We start from the raw sequence: 24867 nt of genomic DNA on the forward strand, positions 1-24867 counted from the left end.
AGTAATAATAGCCAAATCCTCTGAGAGGTACACATCAATGTGTATCAGCCCTTGGAGGCATCTACACTTGAAGTCTGTTCTGAGAAGCTGCTCTGGATCCTCCTCACTAGAAAAAATTAAAGTAATGAAATTAGTCTTGCAAGGATGAGTAGGGAATATGAAAAGCAGCATGCAGAGGGACAAATTTGGACCAGGAAACATTTGCTTATGTATGAAATAACTACTATTACCATTGGAGTTTCACATGCACATCTGTGTATTTAACTGAAAAATAAATTTAAATGTCAAGTTAAAAAAAAGTATAGGTTTTCTTTCTACTTATCAACAACCAATTTGTTTCCAGAAACATTGGCTAAATAATTTATAAAACTTCTTTTTTCTATGAAGGAAAACACTTACAAACTTTTTAGGGCTCTACTAAAACAAATTACAACAAAAAGTGCTACAAACAGGGCATCAACAGCTGAATGGGATTAGATCCATTTAATTTAGTAAGCACAGAGGCATTCCTACTTCAGTACATATGCAGAGATCTTCACAAGAAAGCTCACAGCAACATAAGGGGCTGCTTTTAAAATGGAAAAAAAAAGGAAAAAAACCCCAACACAACACATTGTTTAGACTGCAGTGACAAATTACGTCACTCTGTTCATCCAGCATAAAGACACAAAGGATCCCATCAAATTAGGAAACATGAAAATGATAACTCTTTAAAATGATGTTGATGAAGCTTATGATAATTCTGCAGACTGGCTTATGATATGGTAGTACATCTCAAGGGAAGATACTACAGGGAACCAAAGTGTGAAGCAACATTGTATATTTCCTGATACTGCAATTCCGTGCAAATCCTGGAAAAGCTCACTGCTTTCAGATATATAGTGCTGTTTTCACACTTACAACAGTGAGATTAAAAAAAAAAAATCCAAAAAAAGTCATATATACATATTTGCTAATGAAGGACACATTCTTGAGCTAATATTCCTTCCACAGGGCTACCAATGTCTGTTCCCTAGTAACTGTTAATCCCAATTACCTGATGATAAGGTCAGGTAATGTCACAAGTACCACCAGAACCTCAGATCTACATTGGCCTACTGCAAACAGAACATCAATTTTTCAGGAGGTTTTTATTTTTCTGAATGGGTGGAGCACCTTGTGAACATTTTACCAAAAGAAGGGTCCCTCCATCATGAAAGTGAAATAAACCTTGGAAGAGAGCAAAGTCTTCTCACTATGCCTTGAAGCTGCCTACCTAGATAGCACTAGAATTGAGGAAAGACTCAAAAGCAGGGGCTAACATCTCTTGTTATTCACCAGAACTTTTATCAGAAACTTCTAGACAGTGCCTTTGATCAAAAAATAAATTAAAACAGGTATGATGTAAACAGGGTACTATATTTATTTACTGCTCTCTCTTCTATTAATTATTATGTTTGCTTAATATCCTGTTGAGTTACATAGTGGTAGTACTCTTTCTAGAGATGTTTTGAGAGGATGAACTTTTGTAACAGGAAATGTAGTCACCTATGAAATGACAGAGGCTACTTTTCTGAAAAAATTATGTACCTTTACATATCAATATATATATCTAGGCTTACAGCAGGAACAGGTGAAATTAAAGGGTCACTAATTACAAAACACCACGCAGGATCACTTGCTCAAAGCAGATTGAGGAACTTCTGTTCACAGGACTAGTCCTTTAGTCTTTGTTAGGTCCTTTTTCCATTGCCAGGACACTGACATTTGCCTTTCGGGACAGCACTGATCCGCTCCAGGGACAGAACCTCTGCTTTACAAAATACTTGCCTATCTTACCAACTTTCATTACAGAAATACTCCTGCTAGGTCTTCTAAAAAAATATCTTTGTTACTGCTTTCTTGCCACACTTCACAGCTAAATTGTTGAAAATTTCTCAGAATCTCCAACAAGGGCAAATATACTATGGCAAAATATGAAGTCTCTAGTTTTGCACAGTTACTAATAATTTCTGTGTAGAGTTTCTAGCCTTTATTTTATACACAACCCTCAGAATATCAGTGGGCAAGCAAATAGTTTACATCTGAGAATCAGTCAGCTCTCCTTGCTTTGCTGGAGCTAATGTCTGCTCTGAATTTTTACTTGCCATATGGTATTTAATATTGAATCTAAATACCTACACAAAGAAAATACTTAATATATTAAGAGAAGTCTCACATGCTTAAATAATATATCAGTAGAGCAGCATTATAACTACACACACTAAATTAATTTCTTCGAGACTTATACATTATTAAGTATTCTCTAATATCTCAATGACTAAAAGATTAAGTGTAAATGGCTCAGAAAACTTTAAATGGAGAAAGAACTGTATTTCTTTTTCATGAAATCTAGATGCCTCACTGATCCCTTGGTACTGATGCTAACCACTTGGTAGCTGATACTAAGGACTGACAATCCTTAACCATTTATACTGAATTCCAGGATTACTCAATATTCCTCTGGCTATGAAAGTAACTCATATGACAACCTGGACTTCAGTGAAAAGCCAGTAGGAAAAGCAAATTTCAGACTAAACTTTCTTAAGACTATGAACTCCACAAGATAGAGATCATCATACTAGGTATATGTATGAGGCTTAAGGCATTGAAAGTTAGACATGCCTTAGTAAATCAATGAAAAAGTTGCATCATCCAGATTTGCTTTACTCTTCACATTTGAAGCTAGAGACTAAAATTTTATATTTTTATATGTGTCCAGGACAAGCATTTATATGCCAAGAAAGATTCTCTCTTCTATTCCCACAAACACTCCATATACCAACTACAATAAACCCAGATATTAACTTCCAACACCACTGGAGAGGGGACAATTCTGTTCACTTAGGTGACATTGTTTTCTTCTAATGCCAGCCTATATCATTAAGAAAATAACAAACTGTAAGATGAAATGAAATATATATTAGTCTTTTGTCCAACAATGCTTTTTTGATGCTTCTTCAGGACTGCAGGTAGCAGTGTTATGCTCTTTAAACCAGTATTCTTCAATCTGCTTTTCTGCTAAGTTCTTTGCTCTGTAAACCTTATCACAGTATTGTTCCAACAGAGCATAATGGAGAAGCAAATAAACATAAATTGTTTATTTGATTAAGTACCCCTGAACACTTTTAGACATTATGCATTAGTATTAGATATGTCATTAACTACTACAGCTGTAATCCTATAATAGGAAGAAAAAAAAAGAATGACAGTATACCTTAAAGCATACAAAGCTTTTTGGATATGAAGAAATATAGCTTCTACCATAGAAAAACTCAAAACATGGAACTTCTGCATAAAAGAGTAAAAAAAAAATCTCATAACTAATCTCTTAACAGCAATGCACACGCTATCAGCAGTTGGTAACTAAAAGATCAAATTTCTGAAACAGCATCATCCTAGCTGCACTGATTGCCAGCTTTAATGCAAAATTCTGGTAAGGCAAAGACAAATTGGCAGGGTGGAGCACCGGAGAGAACAAGAGAAATCCCTATATACACGGTGTATCAGAAAGAACACTTCAGTGGAACAGAGCTTTTGTACAATTTCAACCGTGGACTGAGCTCTCATCCTTAATTTTTAGATTGAAAAAGAAGAAAAGCCAAGCAACTCCCCTCCCATTTTTACAGTTACTTTCTCCCATTCAGTAATGATCAGACACGAGTGTGCTCAATGGTGCTGTGCCCTCCTCTTGCTAAAGTAGTCTATTTTATCTTGGTTCTTAATTAAAAAAGAAAAAAAAGAAGCAAAAGTAATTCTATCACAGGAGAACTGGGAAAACCTTGTTTTTCTTTAAGCCACAACTACATGTTGCTTCAATTATAGTCAAATTTTCTTTTTCTCCCATGGGGATTTCCCCAGTGTCTCAGTGCACCTGTTCCTAGCATTGGAGCCTTCAAGTCTTCTTCTTCCACCTAGCTGCTTATTTTCATGAGGCTTGCATGAATTTAATCCACTTCAAATCAGATTCAGACAAATTTGTCTAAGCTTCAGAAGCTAAGGGTGGTGGGTGGACAGACAGAACATTTAAACTTAACACAAAAAAAAAGTTTGTTTACATAGAAAACCAGGCTGGCAAAAGGTGTGATTAAGTTATCTTTACAACAGGAAAACTAATACCTACAAATCCCTTCCACTGAAAAAACAGCAGAAGATTTTACTTTCATTTTCTAAGCTGCCTTTGACAAGGTTGTTTGATAGAATGTAAAGTCATGGGACATTTCATTTCAAAGTTTGGATGTTTTAGGAAGTTTTGACTGTGTAAGAGAAAAAAACCCCACACAACCCCTCAAAATTTCAAGTGGTCTGCACCAAAAACCGGCAATGCAAAGGTAAGGCAAACAAACAATTGAAAAATCTACAGAAAAGCAGAAAGAAGAGGAAAGAGAAGGCAGAAGTGCATACTACATACCAATCTTACAGAAAGGAGGTACAGAATGCATAAAGAGAAACAAGAATTAGATTTCATATAGATTTTCCTAGGTTCAAATGTGTCAGAAGAATTCAGCTGTCCTCCTTATATAATCCGCAGTATCTTGGCATTGCTCTAAAGACAGAGGTGAAGTACCCCTTTACACATCATGGGATTTTGTTTGGGTTTGTGACTGGAAGCCATGAGACCTGCTGAAAAATACACTGGAAAGAGACTTTCTGTTGTATCTTGGAATTCCAGTTTAAAACATTTCCAGAAGCACCTGTACAGGCATTAACCTTCCTTCAGTTCTTTGCAATTGTAAAAGCAATGTCAGCTGACCTAACAGTCATACTGCTCAGGACATTTAGATTTGTCACCTTTAATTGAATTAATTAGTACTTATTAGGAAAACCTTACCTGGAGGGCAAAAAAATCTGTTATCACTTCTGCTATAAAAATAATCCCCGATATAATATCTAAGTATTACATTTCCTACTAAAATATCTGCACTATATATAAAGCTACTTGAGGAGTGGAAAATCTTTGAAAATTTTAATAAAAGCAATAAATTGTCAATTCTGTTCTCTTACTAAATGAGTACTTGACATTGCTTATGACAGAACCACTTGACTGAGAAACAGCTCCATAGAACAGAAACCAGCTGTCTTCTCAAAAACAAGAGAGCCTACATTGGCTGAATAACATATGTCACGTTTGTCCATTTTTTCCTTTTTACTTCCCTTTTCTAGATAAAGTTCCTTTTATGCTGAAAAATACAGCCATTTGCCCCTCCCCACTACTCCTTCATTCACTACTTTTACCAGTTCCACCTCACACTGCCTGCATAACACCTTGAGTTTCCTCTAGTTCTTCAAGGACTGAGGAAAAATTTGGTGGAAAATAATCAGCCAGCACTCTGGAAAAACACTAATAAGCTGTATGTTTACAACTGCTGCTCAGTCTCTTTTGCTTTAATTACAAGTCCCTAAATGCTGCTCTGCATTATCTACCAATTAGTTATGCTAGTTCTAATCCCTACCAAGGCAGGTCTACATAAACCCTCCTCACCTGATACAGCCTCAGGAGGTGGCTCTGGCTCAGCAGGTCACCTCTATATCTGCTTAACCACGTTGGTGGCAGTTCCTCACTTCCTACCACGAGTGCTGAGCACCCTTAAGGAGAGATAGTGCTAAGATCCTTTCTCCTATAAAATGCCATTTCCCTCTCCTTGGAGAATGATTACATTCATGGTTGATAGAAACAGAGGGTAATTCCAAAAAACCCAAAGTTAAAAATATGTCATGTGCTTCAAGGTATCCAGAAGTATTACTACTCTCTTTTCAATAAGGCAAATAACGGCATCTGCCTTCTCACTGGTACAGGCACATTCTGCTCATTAGTGTTAAGAGGAGTCAAGGAGCTGTACAGATACGGTATTATTACTATGCACATAGGATTATCTCCCTTTATTACCCTAGACCAGGGATTTCTGACTGGTTACAAGGAAATTTGTGTACTCTCTACTTTGTGCCAAGACACTTTGAAGGAGGAGGAGGAAGAAGTGTGACGAAGATGCCAAACTGTAATTCTATTAAATAACTTGAAGCAGAATGTCATAGTCAATTACATATTTAAAGACTGAAAGCCGGCTCACATTTGTCAACAAATCATTCATTCAGGCTTTGTTTCAAAGACTGCTCCAGGCTTTCTGTTTATCAGACAAATGGCAAAGTGAGGAGTCCTGCATCACAACATTTTGTAATACTCAAAAGCAGAACTCCAGTGAGAAAAATCTAAGATATCTACAACTCATTGCAGCACGTTTTTTTTGGTGGGTTTATTTCCCTGCCAGCTTTTTTCATGGGAGGACTGAAGTTCCTCCAGTGTACCATAAAACCATAAATAAAACTTCAGCAGGATATATTATTTAGTGCCATGAAGAAGGAAGGACCTCCCTGCACTGCTGCAGAAAGCAGAGGTGGGTACAAAAGTGCAAGTGCCCAGAATCATTTTGGGGAAATTAGTTTAATACTGAGCATGCTTAGCAGCTTTCTTAAATCCTAAAAGAAAGCTGCTAGCTACGACAGGGAAGCTAATCCTTGTGAATCGCACGTACTGAGATTGTGACATGAACCAGTACTTGGTCAGGAGAAAAAATTGCCACCAAGCCCTAGCTGAAGAGGATACATCTAGACCAGCAAGTACGTTAGCTGGTCAGCCTCCATGGCAGATCTCTTGATTATGAGGCAAGGTCTTTTGTTTTGACACAAGACTTGTAGAGAGCCACACACCTATGAATGCTGGTGCAAGGCTTGCTGTGTTAGAAAACGTGTCCTGTTGTACCGATGAATTGAAAGCATGCAAACCGGCACCGGAGACCCTATAGTTCCAATCTGATTTTTTAAGTTAACAATGTGCAGAGTAATCATGTAACTGACAACATTTTAGGTTATTTCACTGACTGAAGTACAACTGGAGAGTAGACAAGTCTAAGCATACAAAGTCTAGATCTGCTAAAAACCTTATTTATTTTAGAATCATTTTGGAATATCTTTACAGGAAAATATCATGGACTTACTCATAGCTTTTCTCTACAATTAATTTATGGAGAGTAAAAGTATTTGAAATGTTTTAATTGCAGTAAATCTGAACTCTTTATCCAGACAACTCTGCAGTTCTCCTTTGCTGGCTGATGTTAATGCAAAGTAGTTCTGTAGTTTTATTTGATGCTTAAAGCAAATAAAAAAAAGCCAGTACTCTATATCATTATTTCTAGCAAAGCTAAAACTTGGTAAAGGATCATGGAATACTGAAGTACTACAGCTATCTTTTTCACAAACTGGACAAGACTGCAGAAGTTGAATAGAAGGAGCTCTATTTCTTCTAATGCTTACTCATGAGTAATTTTATTTCCTAAAGCTTGTGTAGATGCATTTTGGGACAATGTTCCAAATTATAGATGGTTCTGTAATTAAAACATCATCTTTGTTACACCTCATTCCAAATTTTTATAGCAAAACATCAGACCTATGGAAGTGAGATTTATTTCAACTTAATGAAAATGGAAACTGCAAATATCACTTTGACCAAGTAACTCTGCAAGTCATTTTACTTCTTATGAAAATGCAGTTGATCAAATTTTAATAGGAGGTAAAATCCTACTGCCTCAAGATTGCTTTTAAAATAACTAGATCTTTTTGGACAACATGCAGTTTAAAGTAAAGAACTATATCTCAGCACATAAGTAATCTTACCAAATTTACACAGACACTGTGTAGTCCAGGATTCCAAATTATTCCAAACAAAACTCAAGATACTTGCGTTCACAGTGGTTACCCTTCTTGACAAAACAGACAAAGAAATGGCTATTCTGCAGTATGACACGTGGTAAAGAGATCCACAAGCAGGCAAGATGACACAACACAGCACACTTCAGGTGTACAAGGTAGAGTACAGGCACACACAGAAATGATCTCCCAGCAAGACTTTTGGCTTAAGTATGGTATTGGACAATCATGGCTAAGGTATATTCAAACACAACTCAAATCACATTCGAGCTAGCTCACAAGCATCTGCACAACTTTTCTTGAGACCTTCCTGTTTTTATCATTCCTGAGTTAAAATTAGACAGGCTCTAATCACACCCATGGGTCAACTTTCTTAGAAATTCACTTCAGAAGATGGTAATTTTAAAAGAACTTAAAGCAGACCATTCAGCACTGTACACTCAGAAAGAAGATCAACTTGAAACTAGCTCCCTTTTCCTAGCACATCACAGTTTTCTGCAGCTGTTTTAGGTTACAGCCATGTTACAAGAAGTATGTCCTACCCTGATCTTAATGTAGTTTGGTTTATGGCAAAGACTAAGGCCTAAGCAAGTTTTTAATGCCCAGTTTAGTTTTGGAACATGAAAAAAATTTCGAAGTATACTGTAACATTTTTGCTGTGTTTATGCTTTCTATTTTGTGAGCCCAATCATGCTACATATAATAACAAACAAATACATAACAAATCCTATGGGCTTATGGCATCCCTCCTTCATTGGAGAGGTTCAAGACTGAGCTGCAGAGACATGTGCCCCTTCTGCTTTTTCTTTCGCAGAGTCCCCTTCCATTGCACACATTGTCAGGCTTTTAGCAAAATGGTGGTGTATATATATCACATATACAGCCTTTACCTGTTAGAATAGAGCATAGGTTGATTACGTTGATACTGTTCATCTACATTCAAGGAAGAAGAAGAAATTGTGGTTGCCAAGGAAGCTGCTTCAAACAGAGATGGAGTGCTTGGCACTAGATCCGGCCGGTGGTGTGAACCTAGTACTGCATACACAAAAATAAAGAACAACATTAACAAATATAATTTAAAATTGAATCCAAGAATCTTTATGCAAGTGTGTGGAGACACATCGTGCTCTCAACAGCTTCCTGAAGTTTCTTCATATGTTTGAATTTATGAGATTGTAATATTCATGTGCCCATTCCCACACTGTTTTGTGTTACAGGGCAAATTTCAGCTGCTAGCCAGTACATTCAGCAGAATACAGAGCAATGCCAAGGTTAAATATTAAACAGTGGTGTCAAGAGTTGATGAATTCTTCTAAGTTCTGGGACTGGTCTCACACTACCAGGGCCCAGTTTTCAGATCAGATTAGGCAGCTGGTTCTCCTTTGAGCCTGGCTGCAGATGAGCTCTGAAAGGCGCAAAGTCTGTCTCTTCAAAAAGACTCTGGGAACAATGAACTGAGCTTCAAACCATTTCACATGACATGTTTGTTTAAAAGTCAGTGAAAAGAATAGCACTGGCTCTGGCATTAATCCACTACTGGGCTGGAAAAATTTTTTTAGGATCCCCTGAAATCTGAAATATTAACACCATACTATAACCCTGATTCTGTCTTTCTCTTGCTCCTGAAGGTCCACTCTTCCAAATATGACTAACAACTCTCTCCATGAGAATAACCTGACTCTGGAGTTTTGAAAGATCATGATTGGAAGCTTTCTAGTTATAGGGATTCTAAAGCTTATACTAAATTCCTTTAAAAACATTGTTTGGGCTGTTGATTTGAAAGACATTACCTTCTTCATCAAGGCTGGCGTAGCTCTGTCCTTCAGCAAGAATGCCATGCTTTTCATCCTTCCACTCCTGGCTAACTGCACATACTATTTCTTGTGATGCTGCCTTTAGGGCTGTGATGGAATTGCACCGTTTCTTTGAAGGTGAAGACTTTAAAGCTGCATTACCAAATGAACATAGGTGTTGACTGATGCCATCTTACCTCCCTGCACATCTTTAACAGCATATAGAAAGCAAACCATCTATAAAGCTAGAGTTTCTGAATACAGACGAAGAACACATCCAGACACAAACCCACTTACCAAATATTATACCAAAACTAGGGCCAAAGGCATTGCTATTTCATCTATGAGTGAAGTACTTTTGTCTTTTTCTGGGTTTCTTACTGCTCATAGGACAAAAAAAAATCAAGTCAGTTAACCAACTTTGACATCACTAAGTTACAAATCTCCTATGGAGTATCAACACATGTAATCAAAGACAGAATGATACAGAATAAAACAGAATACAGGAAACCTGAAAAGACATTTGGAGTATTCTGACAGGTTATGATCATTTCCTTGAGCTGTGAACTACTGCTGTATAATGATGGACATGCTACTGCAGAATTTCCACTTCAGTGACATATGTCAAACATCTTCTTTGGGTAAAATAAACACTTCCAAAATGTTGATGGCTTGTACACTCTGGTATGAGCATTCCCCTTTATAATTCTTACCAGGGCCTGCCTACTTAGAATGGCATTTGGGGTGAAACTCTAGGATCTGACCATTGCCACTACTACTGAACCATGACCTCCATTTGTAGTTCTTCTCCAGAAGGATGCCAGCCAGTTCATTTAGTGTTTTCAGTCGCCAGCTGCTGACCTCCATGCATTGGCTGCAAGGTTACTTCAGATGCACTGCAATAGTTCATATTGTGCTCTACTACAAAATACAAATTAAAAGCATCAAAGCCACTTGGCTAAAGACTGAAGAAGAGAATCAGATGCATAGCTCCAGGATATTGTTAAAAAATAACACAGTAGATAGCTGCTGAGCTAGCCTCTCCCTGAGGCTGAATCTGCTTATTATGTTTTTATTGTTATTTATGGAGGCTTGTTCTGTGCACTAGGGGAAAAAGCAGAGATTCAGAAAAGGGCTGAAGAATTTAAACTTAAATGTTGTAACTTGAAGTTTAGAAACGATGTTCCTGAAGGCAGGAATACTCCCAATTCTTTATTTTACAACAGAATGATAATGCATTTGAACCATTAATCCATATAAAAGTAGACTAATAGCCTTGTACGCAGAGCAGATCAGTAAGAGTGGGATGTTAAGACAGGTTAATAGCCCGGAAAAATGAGACAGACAAATTAAGATTACCGAGAAAATTAGGCATGATATCCTTAATTGTACATTGTAGCTTTCAAATACAGAATGGGTTGTGTCTTGTGATGACATAAATCTAGCACGCAGAATTAGAAAGAACTGAAAAAAGACTCAAAGGTTCAGGAAACATGTATGGCTGCATGAGACATTTATTTTGTCCAACAGACAGACGTATCAAGTTGTCTGCTCCTTACTCTCTATCAGTGCAGAGGAGTTCCTTTGAGTATTGTCTCAGACAACATAGCTCCCACCAGTTCTCTGGCAAAATTATTCTCGGGTGTAAGAGATCTGAGGCTCAGGAGGCTCCTTCCTCCTTTCAGCTGAATTTTGCTTCATATTTTGTCATATCACATCAGATTCTTTTATTCTAATATTAATGTTCTCTTCTGAAGGATTTAACTTTTAACACCTTAAGGTGTTAATTTGTGATAGTAATTGCAGTCATTCTTGTTTCACCTAAATCTCATTTAAATCTATCCTTCATTTGTATTTTGTTCTACCTCTATCCACATAGACTTGTTTCTCACTCCAGATAACTAATGACAATGTTAAGAGAACAGCATAACACTGGTCAAAAAGCTATTTACAAAACACCTTCTATCAGTTAGGTACAATGCCATATGCTCATATGAGCATGTAGTATTTGAGCCAAGTGTCCATTCCACATTTTGACATTTAACTCCAAGCGAAATACAGTTCCATGAGGATTATCAAACTGCTAACTAGTATCCATTTTAGAGTAAAAGTTCCTCTATAAACCACATAGTTCTAGCCAGTCAATTTATATTTATTTGCCAAGAACTCTGCTTTATAAAAAGCCTTGAAATTCAAAAAATACATCCCTTCTCTTACTGGGGAAAAAAAGTGCAATTTCAGCACCTCCACAGATTTAAAAAATAATCTGGCAGTAAAACCGTAAGTTAGTAAGGATGCATACTATTTAAACCAGCTGATCTGTATTTCTTATAATAAGGTATTATACCACGTGCCAAAATCATTGAAAAAACCCTCATTGCTCAGATAACCAGAACAGCTTTTCCCCAAAGAGCAGCGTGGGACACAGTGAACCCCAAGCACTCATCCTTGCCTTGCTGGTATATTTATCAGGTCTTCCCCTACAGCCTTCCTCACTGGACCCACACTGAATGCATCACAGCAGTCATCACTGTCCGTGTCTGCATGTGCGATGCTTCAGGCTGAATTTCCTTTCAGTACCATGACCAACTCATACAGGAATTATCCATCAATTCATTAATATTTATAGGACTCTCCAAAAGTCTTATTTTCCTGAATAGCTGTCACAACATATCATGCATATAGGGAATCACTAATTAGGATTAATTAAAATTCTCTCTTTTTCTCTTTTTCTTCTGAAGACTCTTTCACTCTACTTGAAATATCTTTTTTTTTTATTTTTAGTTCAGCTACTCTCAGCTTTCTCCTTTCATCAGTCTATCCTATTCCTTTTCCTCTTTTTTATAATTTCACAAAGGACTTATCACCTACACTTCTGATTTTTTGTTCCTCTTAGTTACCAGTTTTCCCTCTTCTTTCTTGCTCTTTTAGACCTAATCGCATATATTGTGCTAATCTGCCATGTCTCTAACATTGGTTTTCATGGACAGGGTTGGAATTTCACAAGCTCATTCCAATAATTTGATTCTTTCCAAAAACAGTTGGATACTGGTCTTCAGAAAAGTGATATTATCTTTAGGCAAAATGCAGAGTAACAAAGGCCAGTATGGTCTGAAAAATACTGACATCCAATGGTAGAAATTTTAGTGAAAATAAAACCTGATCTGAACTTTTGATGGAAGAAGCCTGTAAGAAGATTAGTCTCTAAATTTTGATTTTTTTTTTTAATTGTCCTTGAGGAACTATAATTGAAGGTAGATATGAATATATGGACTTATGTTCAAGATGTGTATTCTTGAATGATAGCTAATTTTGCCCTGTCAATTTTCAAGTCAGGCTAAATGCAGCAAGTCTGAAAATAAACCTGTTCCTTAATACTTGCAAATTCTGTTGTTTTGCCTCATAGCTGTACCTAGATTATGATAAAATATCTATACTGCTTATGGGTAGTGGATGGGTAATGGATGAATTCCTTACTTTGCTTTGCTTTCACACACAACTTTCACTTTCCCTGTTAAACTGTCTTTATCTCAACCCAGGAGTTTTCTCCCTTTTACCCTTCTGATTGTCTCCCCCATCCCATTGAGGCAGGGAGTGAGTCATTGTCTGTGTGGGGCTCAGCTGCCCACCAGGGTTAAACCACAACATACAGGAAGAACTCACCTATGTAGGATGAATTTACCCTACATCCCCAATGTCTTAAGAGGATCTACAGTTTCAGGGTCTACTTTAAGTTACAGAAATCAATTCATTTTATTTGAAAGAAGTGCCAATCAATAGTTAAATTATTGCTGCAAGACTTGAGCCTTTGGACAACTCTTGGTAGCGATGTCCTTCTGTAGTGATGGTGGGTTTCTCTTGGGCTTTTTTTCTTTCCCCTGTGTACTGGGTTTGCATGGCAAGGTTTTGGTAGTTGGGGGGCTACAGGGGTGGCTTCTGTGAGAACCTGGTAGAAGCTTCCCCCATGTCCGATAAAGACAATGCCAGTCGGCTCCAAGACAGACCTGCTGCTGGCCAAAGCTGCGCCAATCATTGATGGTGGCAGCGCCTCTGTGACAACATATTTAAGAATGGGATAAAACTGCTGCACAACAGCAGCTGGAAGAGAGGAGTGAGAACATGTGAGAGAAACAGCCCTGCAGACACCAAGGTCAGTGAAGAAGAAGGGGAGGAGGTGCTCCAGGCGCCGGAGCAGAGATTCCCCTGCAGCCCGTGGGGAAGACCATGATGAGGCAGGCTGTCCCCCTGCAGTCCATGGAGGTCCACAGTGGTGCAGATATACACCTGAAGCCTGTGGAGGACCCCACGCCAGAGCAGGTAGATGCCCAAAGGAGGCTGTGACCCCGTGGAGAGCACTTGCTGGAGCAGGCTCCTGGCAGGACCTGGCACCCCATGGAGAGAGGAGCCCATGCTGGAGCAGTCCATTCCTGAAGGACTGCACCCTGTGGAAAGGACGCATGCTGGAGCAGTTCGTGAAGAACTGTAGCACGAAGGAAGGACCCACATTGGAGAAGTTCATGGAGGACTGCTTCCTGTGGGAGGGACCCCATGCTGGAGCAGGGGAAGAGAATAAGGAGGAAGGAGCAGCAGAGATGACGTGTGATGCACTGACTGCAACCCCCATTCCCCGTTCCCCTGTGCCGCTCGGCAGGAAGGAGGTAGAGAATTGGGGAGTGAAATTGAGCCTGGAAGAAGGGAGGGGTGGAGGGAAGGTGTTTTGAGATTTGGTTTTATTTCTTATTTCCCTACTCTGATTTAACTGGTAATAAATCAAATGAAATTCCCTGAGCCTACTCTGTTTTGCCCATGATTGGTAACTGGTGAGTGATCTCCCTGTCCTTATCTTGACCCACATGCCTTTTCTTGTATTTTTCTCCCCCTGTCCAGTTGAGGAGAGGGAGTGGTAGAGCAGCTTGGTGGACACCTGGCATCTAGCCAGGGTCAACCCACCACACCTGGTAGCCTTGAGAATGAATTAAAAGATTAAGGAAGGAGAAATGGAGGGGAAAACTAGAAACAGGTGATAGTGACAAAGACAAAAGACTTTATTAATATCTAACTTCTGATTTTTTTTTTCCTTGATAAAATACAGAAGAATTCTCTATGAAAGGGAAGAATGCCTATCTTTTCAAACATGCTGGACATGCTATGTAAACAATCTTTACTTTTGCAAATTAAATAAATTAAAATCAATGGGGGTATTCCTACAAATAACAGATGCAGGATTGGACACATTATTAAGTCATTAAATGTATCTTTATATCAATGCTAATATAAGGGAACCTGTTTTACCTTCAGATGCCCTGATGTGACAAAAAATACATAGCAAATAATTCTCTGTAATTTTACCATTAGAGTACAATGCCATTAGCTCCAGTGAAGAAACTCAACTTGGGGCAAGGTAAGTGCTACCTGACGTTGAAGAAAGCATTCTTTTATTGCCAAGTGTCCTGGTTTCAGCTGGCATAGAGTTAATTTTCTTCTTAGTAGCTAGTACAGTGTGTTTTGGATTTACTCTGAGAATAATGTTGATAACGCACTGATGTTTTAGGACAGTGTGTTTTGGATTTACTCTGAGAATAATGTTGATAACGCACTGATGTTTTAGGATAAGTGCTACTTAGCAACAACTAAGTTAAAGGATTTTTCAGTCTCCCATGCTCTGCTAGCAAGCAGGTGTACAAGAAGCCGGGAGGGAGCACAGCCAGGGCAGCTGACCCAAACTAGGCGAAGGGGTATTCCATACCATATGATGTCATGCTCAGCATATAAAGCTGGGTGAAGAAGAAGGAAGGGGGAGACACTCAGAGTTACAGCATTTGTCTTGCCAAGTAACTGTTACGCATAATGGAGCCCTGCTTTCCTGGAGATGGCTGAACACCTGCCTGCCAGTGGGAAGTACTGGATGAATTCCTTACTTCGCTTTGCTTGCACACACAACTTTTGCTTTACCTACTAAACTGTCTTTATCTCAACCCATGAGTTTCCTCACTTTTACTCTTCCGATTCTCTCCCCCATCCCAACTGGGGGAATGAGTAAGCAACTGTGTGGTGCTTAGTTGCTGGCTGGGGTTAAACCATGACACCAAGACAGGAGCATTATAAAGTAATGATTATAAAAATATCTAAAAGAGTAAAAGTCACAACTTTCTTACCTTGAACTTTCTTGAAAACTCTTGTATTCATAAACTTTAAAAATCTGTCTGCATAAAAACTTGGTCGGTGAACTGAAACGGTATCCTACAAGATTGAAAAAGGTCTCAGTCATATTTTCCATAAGTAAATCACAAGTAAATCATCAAGAAAGAAGCTGGACACCTCAGGTAAACTATATTTCAGGAATACTCAAAACGAGTGAATCCTAACAAGCTTTTCGTTTTTAAAGGTTAATTCTTCAAGATTTTTTCTTTAGGTATTTAATTTATGAAATTAGGAGTTATGAATTATATAGCCATATTCTGCAAAATCTTCCTAGCATTTGAAGTGCTTTTTTCACATTATGTACAGATTCATCAATGTCCTGCTAAGTGGCCATTGTCTTGTCTAAGTTATATGGACAAGTTGATTCTTTTAGTTACTTTTTGAAAGATCAACAAATAAAATCAGAGCATGTATTGGGAAATGGACCTAAAGGATTATAGCAACAGCCCAAACCACTTGGTGATGGTAGACTACAAATATACTGGAGCTAGCTCTTTCCTGGTCAATGTAAGTCAACGTTCCATTAGCTAAAATATCAGCAGTTAAAAAAAATAAAATCTACTTACCCCATCATAAACAAGAGCTTTCCAAGAATGTTCCAGCTTCTTCATTAACCTAAGCATATAAAAACAAAACCAGAACTGCTTTATAAAATGTCCACATTTGTAAGTAATTTCAGAATAGCTTTAGAAATTCAACTTACCTATAAGACTGGAGAATATCAATAATACCCATAAATAAAAGCAGCTTTTCTCCTTTATGGCTTTTAGCTGGAATACCTCCCATTCTGAGAGAAACAATAAAAATGTAGTTAGATTATCTTTTAAGACATCTCTAAACATCAGTTAGCAGTTGAACTGTACCCACTTGCAAACCCAAAGAAAGGGGCACAACACTAGAGCTAGATGCCACGGTGCAAAGTCAGTCAAATGTGGGTCACTTAGCGTACAACTGATTTTAAACAGCAAACCTAAAGTATCTGTGATCCAGTGGTAAATATCCATTATAAATAAAGAGTATTTTAGGATAACTTTTAGACAGAATTGGAAATATTTAGATGATCTGAAAATTGGGAAAAAGTATACATCAGTTTATTATTAGGGAAAATAAATAATTTTGCCTAGCTAAAGGAGAATTTTGTCACTTTATTGATCACATGTAACAAAATTGTAGAGAGCCTGCACATCACTCCAAGTCTGAAAAAGGTGTTTTGTATATTTTTCATTAAAAATTAAGTATGTGCTTTTCTAGAATGTCTTTACAGACAGATTAGTGTCATAAAAAGTAACAGTATCAAGCTGAGAAGCCTGACTGCCTGGATCTCCACTTGGTTCAGAGTATTTACTCAGCCATGACCTGTAGACCCCTGTTAACTACTGGAAGGCCACTATAAGGTCTCCCCAGAGCCTTCTCTTCTCCAGGCTGAACAGCCCCAACTGTCTCAGCTTGTCCTCATAGGGGAGGTGCTCCAGACCCCTGATCATCTTTGTGGCCCTCCTCTGGACCCACTTGAGCAGGTCCATGTCCTTCTTATGTTGGGGGCCCTAGAGCTGAACACAGTACTGCAGGTGGGGTCTCACGCAAGTGGAGTAGAGGGGGAGAATCACCTCCCTCGACCTGCTAGACACACTTCTTTTGACACAGCCCGGGATACAGTTGGCATTCTGGGCTGTAAGCACACATTGCTGGCCCACGTTCATTTTTTCATCCACTAATACCCCCAAGTCCTTCTCCTCAGGGCTGCTCTCAATCCACTCATTGCCCAGCCTGTATTTGTGCTTAGGATTGCCCCAAACCATGTGCAGGACCTGGCACATAATAACCACAGGGACTTTCTTGGATGACCTATATAATCAGCTTTGGCTTTTACTTAAAAACCAAAACCAAACCAAAACCAAAAACCAACACCCTCTAAAATTGTCAGTGCAACACCTCTGCCACCATATAAGAGCATTTACCATCTTCTGTGTGAATGTGAGTAATGCTGTAAAATCAGAGTGAAATTCAGCTCTGATTTATATTCTAGAGCTCTGAACACCTGGAAATTCTCTATAAATGCTAAATATCATAATTTTCAGATTTGTTTGCTGTAGGTTTAAGCACGTTTCTGTATCATTAGTTGTATTTACCTAGATGGCTCCCTTGAGAACCCAGAAAAGAGTAAATCCTTAATTTGAAATTGAACCCTCATTATAATGAAGGACTCGCATGGAACGAGAATGGTGAACATAATGCTCTCACTAACACTGAATGTATTTCAAAAGAAACAACTGAATAACTATCCTCTATACACTCAAATTCTACTGCAGTTTTTGCTAGATAGAAAAATAAGAGGAAAGCAGCCGTTCTTAATCTCAGGAAATACCATAAATGGATATGAGTGCACTTCAGTGGTTGGTGATACAGTTCATGTATTGAATATACTACTTTGAAATGAAAATAACCACTGTAGGAATATCCATTTCAACATGAATAAATAGTTTTTGCTTCTGGCTCATGAGGCTGCTTCCAGTTAAAATTAGATTATACCTGGGACTCTTGTAATAGGTGTCTCATAACATTTCTTTTATAAATGAATGCACTTGTGCATACATAAGTGACTCTGAAGTAACCAAATTTGCTATCGTGTATTTAAAGATGATCAATCTACTAATCAATGTTTTAATTTCCTGTTCTGCAGCAAATCTTGATGGCTCAGCTTTTGAAAAAAAAAAGGCTTAATCTTTCAACTCCTGAAATGCAGTGTACTCTTGAATGTTTTGCCTCTTAACACCAAGTGGCACAAACTGAAGAAACAGAATGTGTGAGTTTTAATAGTAACTTTAAGAGCAGGTTATGGCACTTACGTGTTTGTTGTCTCCGTGGTGACGGAGTCCCCTGACTTCCCAGGGCCCTGTATAGACTCCATGGCTGTGGAATAGAGAACTTTCTGCCCTCCAGGACGTTTCATGTCCGATGCACTCTGGGAACTCTCTCCCTCTTTTTCCTTCATGTTACTGTTCAGTATGTGGATTCCCAGTAGCAGACTGTAATCCATGATCTTAAAACTTTCTAGAACCTACCAACAAAGAACAAATGGGTCTACTGAAACAAAAAAAGACTACATACAATATGAATTACACAGCAGCATTTTGAAAACCTAAGTAAAAATAGGCCTTCAAAGCACAAGTTTCTCTTAACAGGAAAATGTGTGAAATTATAATTAAACAAAAATCTTTTACTACCCCACATAAGTCAAAGTGCTAGTTATCTAATTAGCTCAGTGCTGTTGTTACAAGTGGGAAAGAAGGATGCATAGCTGAAATGTAACCTGATATTATATTTTGTAGTCAAGGAAGATATGTCCAGTCAGCAGCTTTATTATTTATAGCAAATACTAATTAATAGTTCCACTGTACACTTATGAACTACAGGCATTTTTAAAGTCACCTCGAATGCATATTTCAGACTCTACTGAGCATTTTTTTCTAGACTACTCTCTACCTCCTCTTCACCTCCTGTTTATAACAGTGAAAGTATTCTTGTAGAACTTTCAAATGTCAAAAAAACACATTTGCTACCACCCTCTCATTAACAGCTGATAGGATTTGGGTATAAAAATCACGCACCTCTCTTTATTAGGCTAAATAGGGCCTATTTAACCTGCAAAGGCAGTTTTATTTCTGAATTATGACTTAACCAACCAGACTTCTCTTCTAGCTCTACCAACCATTTTTGCCTCTGTCAGTAGGCAAGTTCCCTTTTTTCTTTCAGGCACTATCATGAGTTTCTAGTTAGTTACATCACTATGAAATCTGGCATACTCCATTAAAAGGAAACACAGTTCAAGTCAATATGCAAACGTGAACTAAAACAAGCTGTGTTCATATCTAGTAGTATAACCAAACTGTTAAGAGACAGCAACTATGTTAAATATCTTATATAACAGCAGTGCTAAGTGGAGGGAGAAGAGCCGGTAGCAACTAGGAAGGATATGCTGTGCCACTCACCTCTCCTTTTCCTTATGCAGCTCAGCAATGATTCATGATACATTTTGGCACACAATGCCCTAAGATAATGGTGTAATTTTTGGAATGGAATCAAGAAGCAATAATACATCTTTTTACGTGAACAAGAACAAAATGGAATTTTGCAGAGATGACAAATAAAGAGCAGTAACTCCATGTATGTCACTTTGATGAAGACTATCAAAGTATAAATATTTTTACACAAAACACCAAGATGGCTTGTGAACTCTAAGACATATTTTGCAAATCCAAAATGAGATTTGTTGGCAATCACCAGGAAAGGGCTAGTGGTTTGCAAAATTGTATGAGGAGGAAAAGGGAGTCTACTACTTAACACATCCCCAAGATAATTTTAACCCCAATGTCCAAGTATATAGGCAAAGAGGTAGGAAATCTCTGTTCCACTCCATCTGTATTTCTTATGTACTCATTAAGTTATGTAGAAGCCAACTGTACAATACATCTGAATTCTTTTCAATCTCTGGCATTTATCTTCCATGAGGAACATGATGTCTTAATTTTAGCACTGTTGTAAGCATTTAAAGTGAAGAAACAAAGCATAACACTCTGCAATCTAAGTGTAGAAATGCATAGCCTCATTCTGATTTCCAGACACAAGGAAGGAATTTAGAAGATGTGGTAGGTTTGATCTTGCCCAGAGTAATCCTGCACAGAGGTGTGTTAGTTCAAATGGAACAAGAAAAAGGCTGTTAACGTATGGCTTGCAGTACCCCATGACATCCTCTGATGACAGAACTCACACAGGGTTTCAGGACACAACAATAAAGCACATTCTAAATTGCCATACAACAAGATAATGAAAATTTTACTGCGCATTATGTGGGAATGTTGGTGGCTAGTAACTTCCTGGTTTATGATCATGAATTGCAAAAATAGCTCAGCTAACAGGTGCAGAGGCACAGACACTTGGTGCCAAATAAGTTCCAGAATTTCCTTTACTGCTTGTTTATTGCTACCCTTTATTCAGACTTTCTCAAAAAGAAATTTCTATATAATATATTCATTAAAAATATGTAATCAGTGGATGTTTGCCACCAAATACTTAAAGTAGATTCTGGGTAGGCTGAAAAAAATATAATACAATTGCATCCACTCTAAAAAGACTTACGTTAGTAGTACAGTCAGCAAAATTGTTTACGCAAAGCTAGATTACAGCAGCTAGGCAGGCTTCAAAAAAGCATTGCCACTTTTATTTTACCGTTATAAACATAACTGCTGACAGCTATGCCTTCAACCTATTCTTTACCGCCTTTTGAGTTCGATTTCATTAGACACGTTATGATTTAACTGCACTAATTACATAACCTACGTCTAGGATGGGATGTAGCCTCATGGAAGGCTGTGGTATAATATGCTGCTGCTTCTTCCACAGAGACCTCTTATGTGACAAAATTAATCTTTCTGACTGCATCAATTCACCACGGTCACTTAAACCCATACTACTTGTACTATACAATGGGCTAAAAATCTCTCTGACTACTTTTGACTTTGTTCTAGGATTACTGAAAAACCATCATAAAAACAAGCAGCTATTTTGTTATTCCAGTTCATTATGAAATTGAAACACCTGCACATCCAATGGATTAATTGCAGTACGTATTCTTACAAACAGCACATAGCATATGAACTCTAGCCCTTGTCCTCCAGACACCCTATTCATGATCCTACTCAGAGGCAGGACTGTCCAGTCCACAAAGTGTCTTCAGGATATTGTAATATGATCTGCCCCTCTGTCTACCTACTGGTTTGATATAAAGTTCTGATTACCTCTCCTTAGAAATTTGATAACCAAACCAGCCACTCCTTATGCAAATACAAATCTTTTGACCAGATCTAAGCATGGTTTACTCCCCTGTTTGTTTCTAAGGAAAATTCTGATAAGAAATAATTAACCAGAATAACAAGGAAGAATCTTAAACATCAGCATTCAACAAAAACTTACCTTGTGTCAACCTTTGTGTTCAGTCTGTATTAAGACAGAAATTTTACTTCAGTCAGTGGGATTTCCAGCTGTGGATATATCTGAAGGGTTCTCACATATGTACCACCATTAATATTTAAAATACCAAATCATGATTATTTTTAAATGTGTAAGTAACATTTTACACACACAGTTGTACACATTAATCTGGTTTGCCAAGGAGAAGTTACAGAATGCAGCACATCAAGGTATTTCTGAACATGCAGCATCTTATGAGAACACAAAAAGGTATAAGCTCTTCCTTGGCTTGAGGGTTGCTTGCAAGTAGCTTTGATGATTTTAGATGGAACTGCTTTTGAGAAGCAGCAGCAAGTTTTTGCTACAATGGTACCAAAATTGAGATCCTAATCTAATGAAAAAAACCCACTCAAATAAATCACAGTATTAAACGGTAATATTCATAGCAAAATGAGAAAGGCCTGTAAAACACCTGATGTAATCCATGTGAGATCACTAGAAATTGACATTAACGCCCAGAAATACACTCCTTATGTAGTTCAAGTGAGAGAAATTCAATCTTTACTCATGTAACCACTCTGAAATGCACCTTGCTAGCAAAATGGCACTGGGAGATTTCAGTAAGAGTATTATTTGTTAGTACACACCAGGGTTAAGTGATGTATTTGATAATGACAAGTAAACGCTTAGTTCCCTAACTTGACATTAAATTGTTCATCTTGTTTGTATTTATATATGTGTTATTTCACTAGCTATACAGATTCTGTCAACATGATGTTGTCAATTGGTCACCAAGTACTGCTTGCAAGGCTGGCTTTAGCTGCTCTGACAACTTCCAGATGGAAAGCGTCACCCATCCCATTCTAGCCTTAAGCACTATTTTGCTTTCATACTGCATAAAAACCCCAGTGAAATGGCATCACAAAATATGATGTTTCAGAACACGGAAGAATAACTCCCTGAATCAGATTTTCTCTTCTTTAAGTTAATCAGATGTTAAAGCATTCTGTGAATCATCTTAGACATGGTTACACTTACCTATCTCAGCCAGTGACTAACAGAGCAAGGTAAGTATTTCTGCCACGGAATTTCATTTTTATTTTAGATGCAGCCAGCCCAAGCTGTGTACTGTCTGATGCAGAAATCTGCATTCATGTTGCTAACCATGCAAAACAACTCAAGTCAGCAGGTCATTTTCATAAAACAATCAGGGAAAATACTACTCAAAAAAATATAATTTCACAAGCTTATGAAATGTAAAACCTGAAAGGATAACCATGCAAGTGAGCATTTCCTGTCCTACAAGCATTTTGGAAAAGGGACATAGGCGCTAATGTAACAGAAAGAAGACTGATTTTACACTGAATCAGTAATTACTCTCCATCATAAGGAGATATATAAAAATCCCACAAAATAAAAGACTATCTTGCAAAATAAGCATTTCTTAGAAACAAATGTGTAAATGTCAAATGACTAGTGATGGGCCTGGTTTAGAAACAATCTATCTCAAGAAAATAAATCATCAACTCCCCTAAAGTGTATGTGGAGTCACTTCTCGTTTCAACAGACTTCTTGAAACATATTGTTAGCTAACACTCCTAAAAATTACAATGTGGTTTCTGATTTTCAAAGTAGAAGTAAAGAGAAAACTGGAATTTCAATTGATATAACAGGAGTGATAATATATAGATACAAGAGATCTGCAGTATCATTCCATGTCCATTTTCCTCAAACTACCATTTCTGACAAAGAGGCCCTTCATTAGCACATTCTCCACCTCCAGGCCATGCTATGCTATGCCATCTATTATTTCTTCTCTATGCTGCAGTTCAATACTCCTGCAAGTTATGACAACACTACTGTTTGTAAGGACATGCTGTAGAATGGGTCACTGAAATTATTTGGGTTAAAGAATAATCTGTGTAGACCCTTTGAGGTAGAAAAAAGACAAGAAAACCAACAGCCCCACCCCTGCTACTAAGGGTTTTGAAAAATCCAGTGAATAAATTTGATCATACAAGATCTCCGTCACAGTTGCCTCAGATATGCGTTCATGCCATAAAGCTTGAGAATTTTGCAGCAACTGTCTAAAACAGCAGTGATGAAAATAATACCCAGACCTGAAACTTATGAGATAAGACCCTCTATGTCTTCAACTTTGAACTTTCTTGTCTTTACAGGCCTCTTTGTTAGTCAGGCCATTAATGCCACTTTTAAACTGATTTCCTTAGGAAAGTCTGTAGTGTTCTTTGTTAATATAATAAAGGAAAAATGCAGACTCTAAAAGCCATTCAATTCTCACTAGGAGAAACATCTTGAGATTATGTTGTTGTTCTTAAAAATTGCATGACCACAATTGGATTGTCTTTGCTTCCATAACAGATATTTTGCAGTACAGGTATCAATATATTAATTATTGTTCTAATGTTAACTTACAAATGAAAAATGGGTAACCAAATACTTTTGTTTAGAACATTCCTCAAGACTTGCATGAAATTCTTATAAATGTAGAGCACTTCTAACTAACTATGCCTTTTGCTTTTCCAGCAACCGGATCATTTCCAACCATTGCTACTACATGTCTGAAAAAGGAAAAAAACAAAACAGAAACTGTAACAGTATTGCATCAAACTAAATAAAAATAATGCTGGTAAAGTGCAGCTTTGGAATAAATGGGCTTACCAATGTGACGCCCATTTACAAGAAGGGTCAGAGGGAGGATCCAGGGAACTACAGGCCTGTCAGCTTGACTTGACCTCGGTACCGGGGAAGATTATGGAACAGTTTGTCTTGAGAGCGCTCCCATGGCATGTGCAGGACAAACAGGAGATCAGGCCCAGTCAGCATGGGTTTACAAGAGGCAGGTCCTGCTTGACCAATCTGATCTCCTTCTATGACCAGGTGACCCACCTAGTGGATGAGGGAAAGGCTGTGGATGTTATCTACCTCGACTTCAGCAAGGCCTTTGACACTGTCTCTCATGGCATACTCCTTGAGAAGCTGGCGTCTCATGATTTAGACAAGTGCACTCTTCGCTGGGTGAAAAACTGGCTGGATGGACAAGCCCAAAGAGTTGTGGTGAATGGAGTTAAATCCAGTTGGCAGCGGGTCACAAGTGGTGTTCCTCAGGGCTCGGTGTTGGGCCCTGTTCTGTATAATATCTTTATCAATGATCTGGATGAGGGAA

The 24867-nt window shown here is 38.0% G+C and overlaps 1 protein-coding gene across 1 annotated transcript in view; it reads right to left on the bottom strand.

Moving 5' to 3' along the window:
- The window catches only part of PIP5K1B (phosphatidylinositol-4-phosphate 5-kinase, type I, beta), a 120321-nt gene that overhangs the window by 19140 nt on the left and 76314 nt on the right, over positions 1–24867 (bottom strand). Inside the window, exons 8-13 of the mRNA XM_010568583.1 lie at positions 18560–18771; positions 16417–16500; positions 16280–16328; positions 15668–15752; positions 9510–9665; positions 8610–8754 (exon numbers count right to left, since the gene is read on the bottom strand). Of these exons, the coding sequence (XP_010566885.1) occupies positions 8610–8754; positions 9510–9665; positions 15668–15752; positions 16280–16328; positions 16417–16500; positions 18560–18771 (731 nt within the window). The remainder of the gene's footprint in view (positions 1–8609; positions 8755–9509; positions 9666–15667; positions 15753–16279; positions 16329–16416; positions 16501–18559; positions 18772–24867) is intronic.

The sequence above is a fragment of the Haliaeetus leucocephalus genome, unplaced genomic scaffold (assembly GCF_000737465.1).
Source record: "Haliaeetus leucocephalus isolate CR32 unplaced genomic scaffold, Haliaeetus_leucocephalus-4.0 Scaffold251, whole genome shotgun sequence".
Taxonomy (NCBI): Eukaryota; Metazoa; Chordata; class Aves; order Accipitriformes; family Accipitridae; genus Haliaeetus; species Haliaeetus leucocephalus.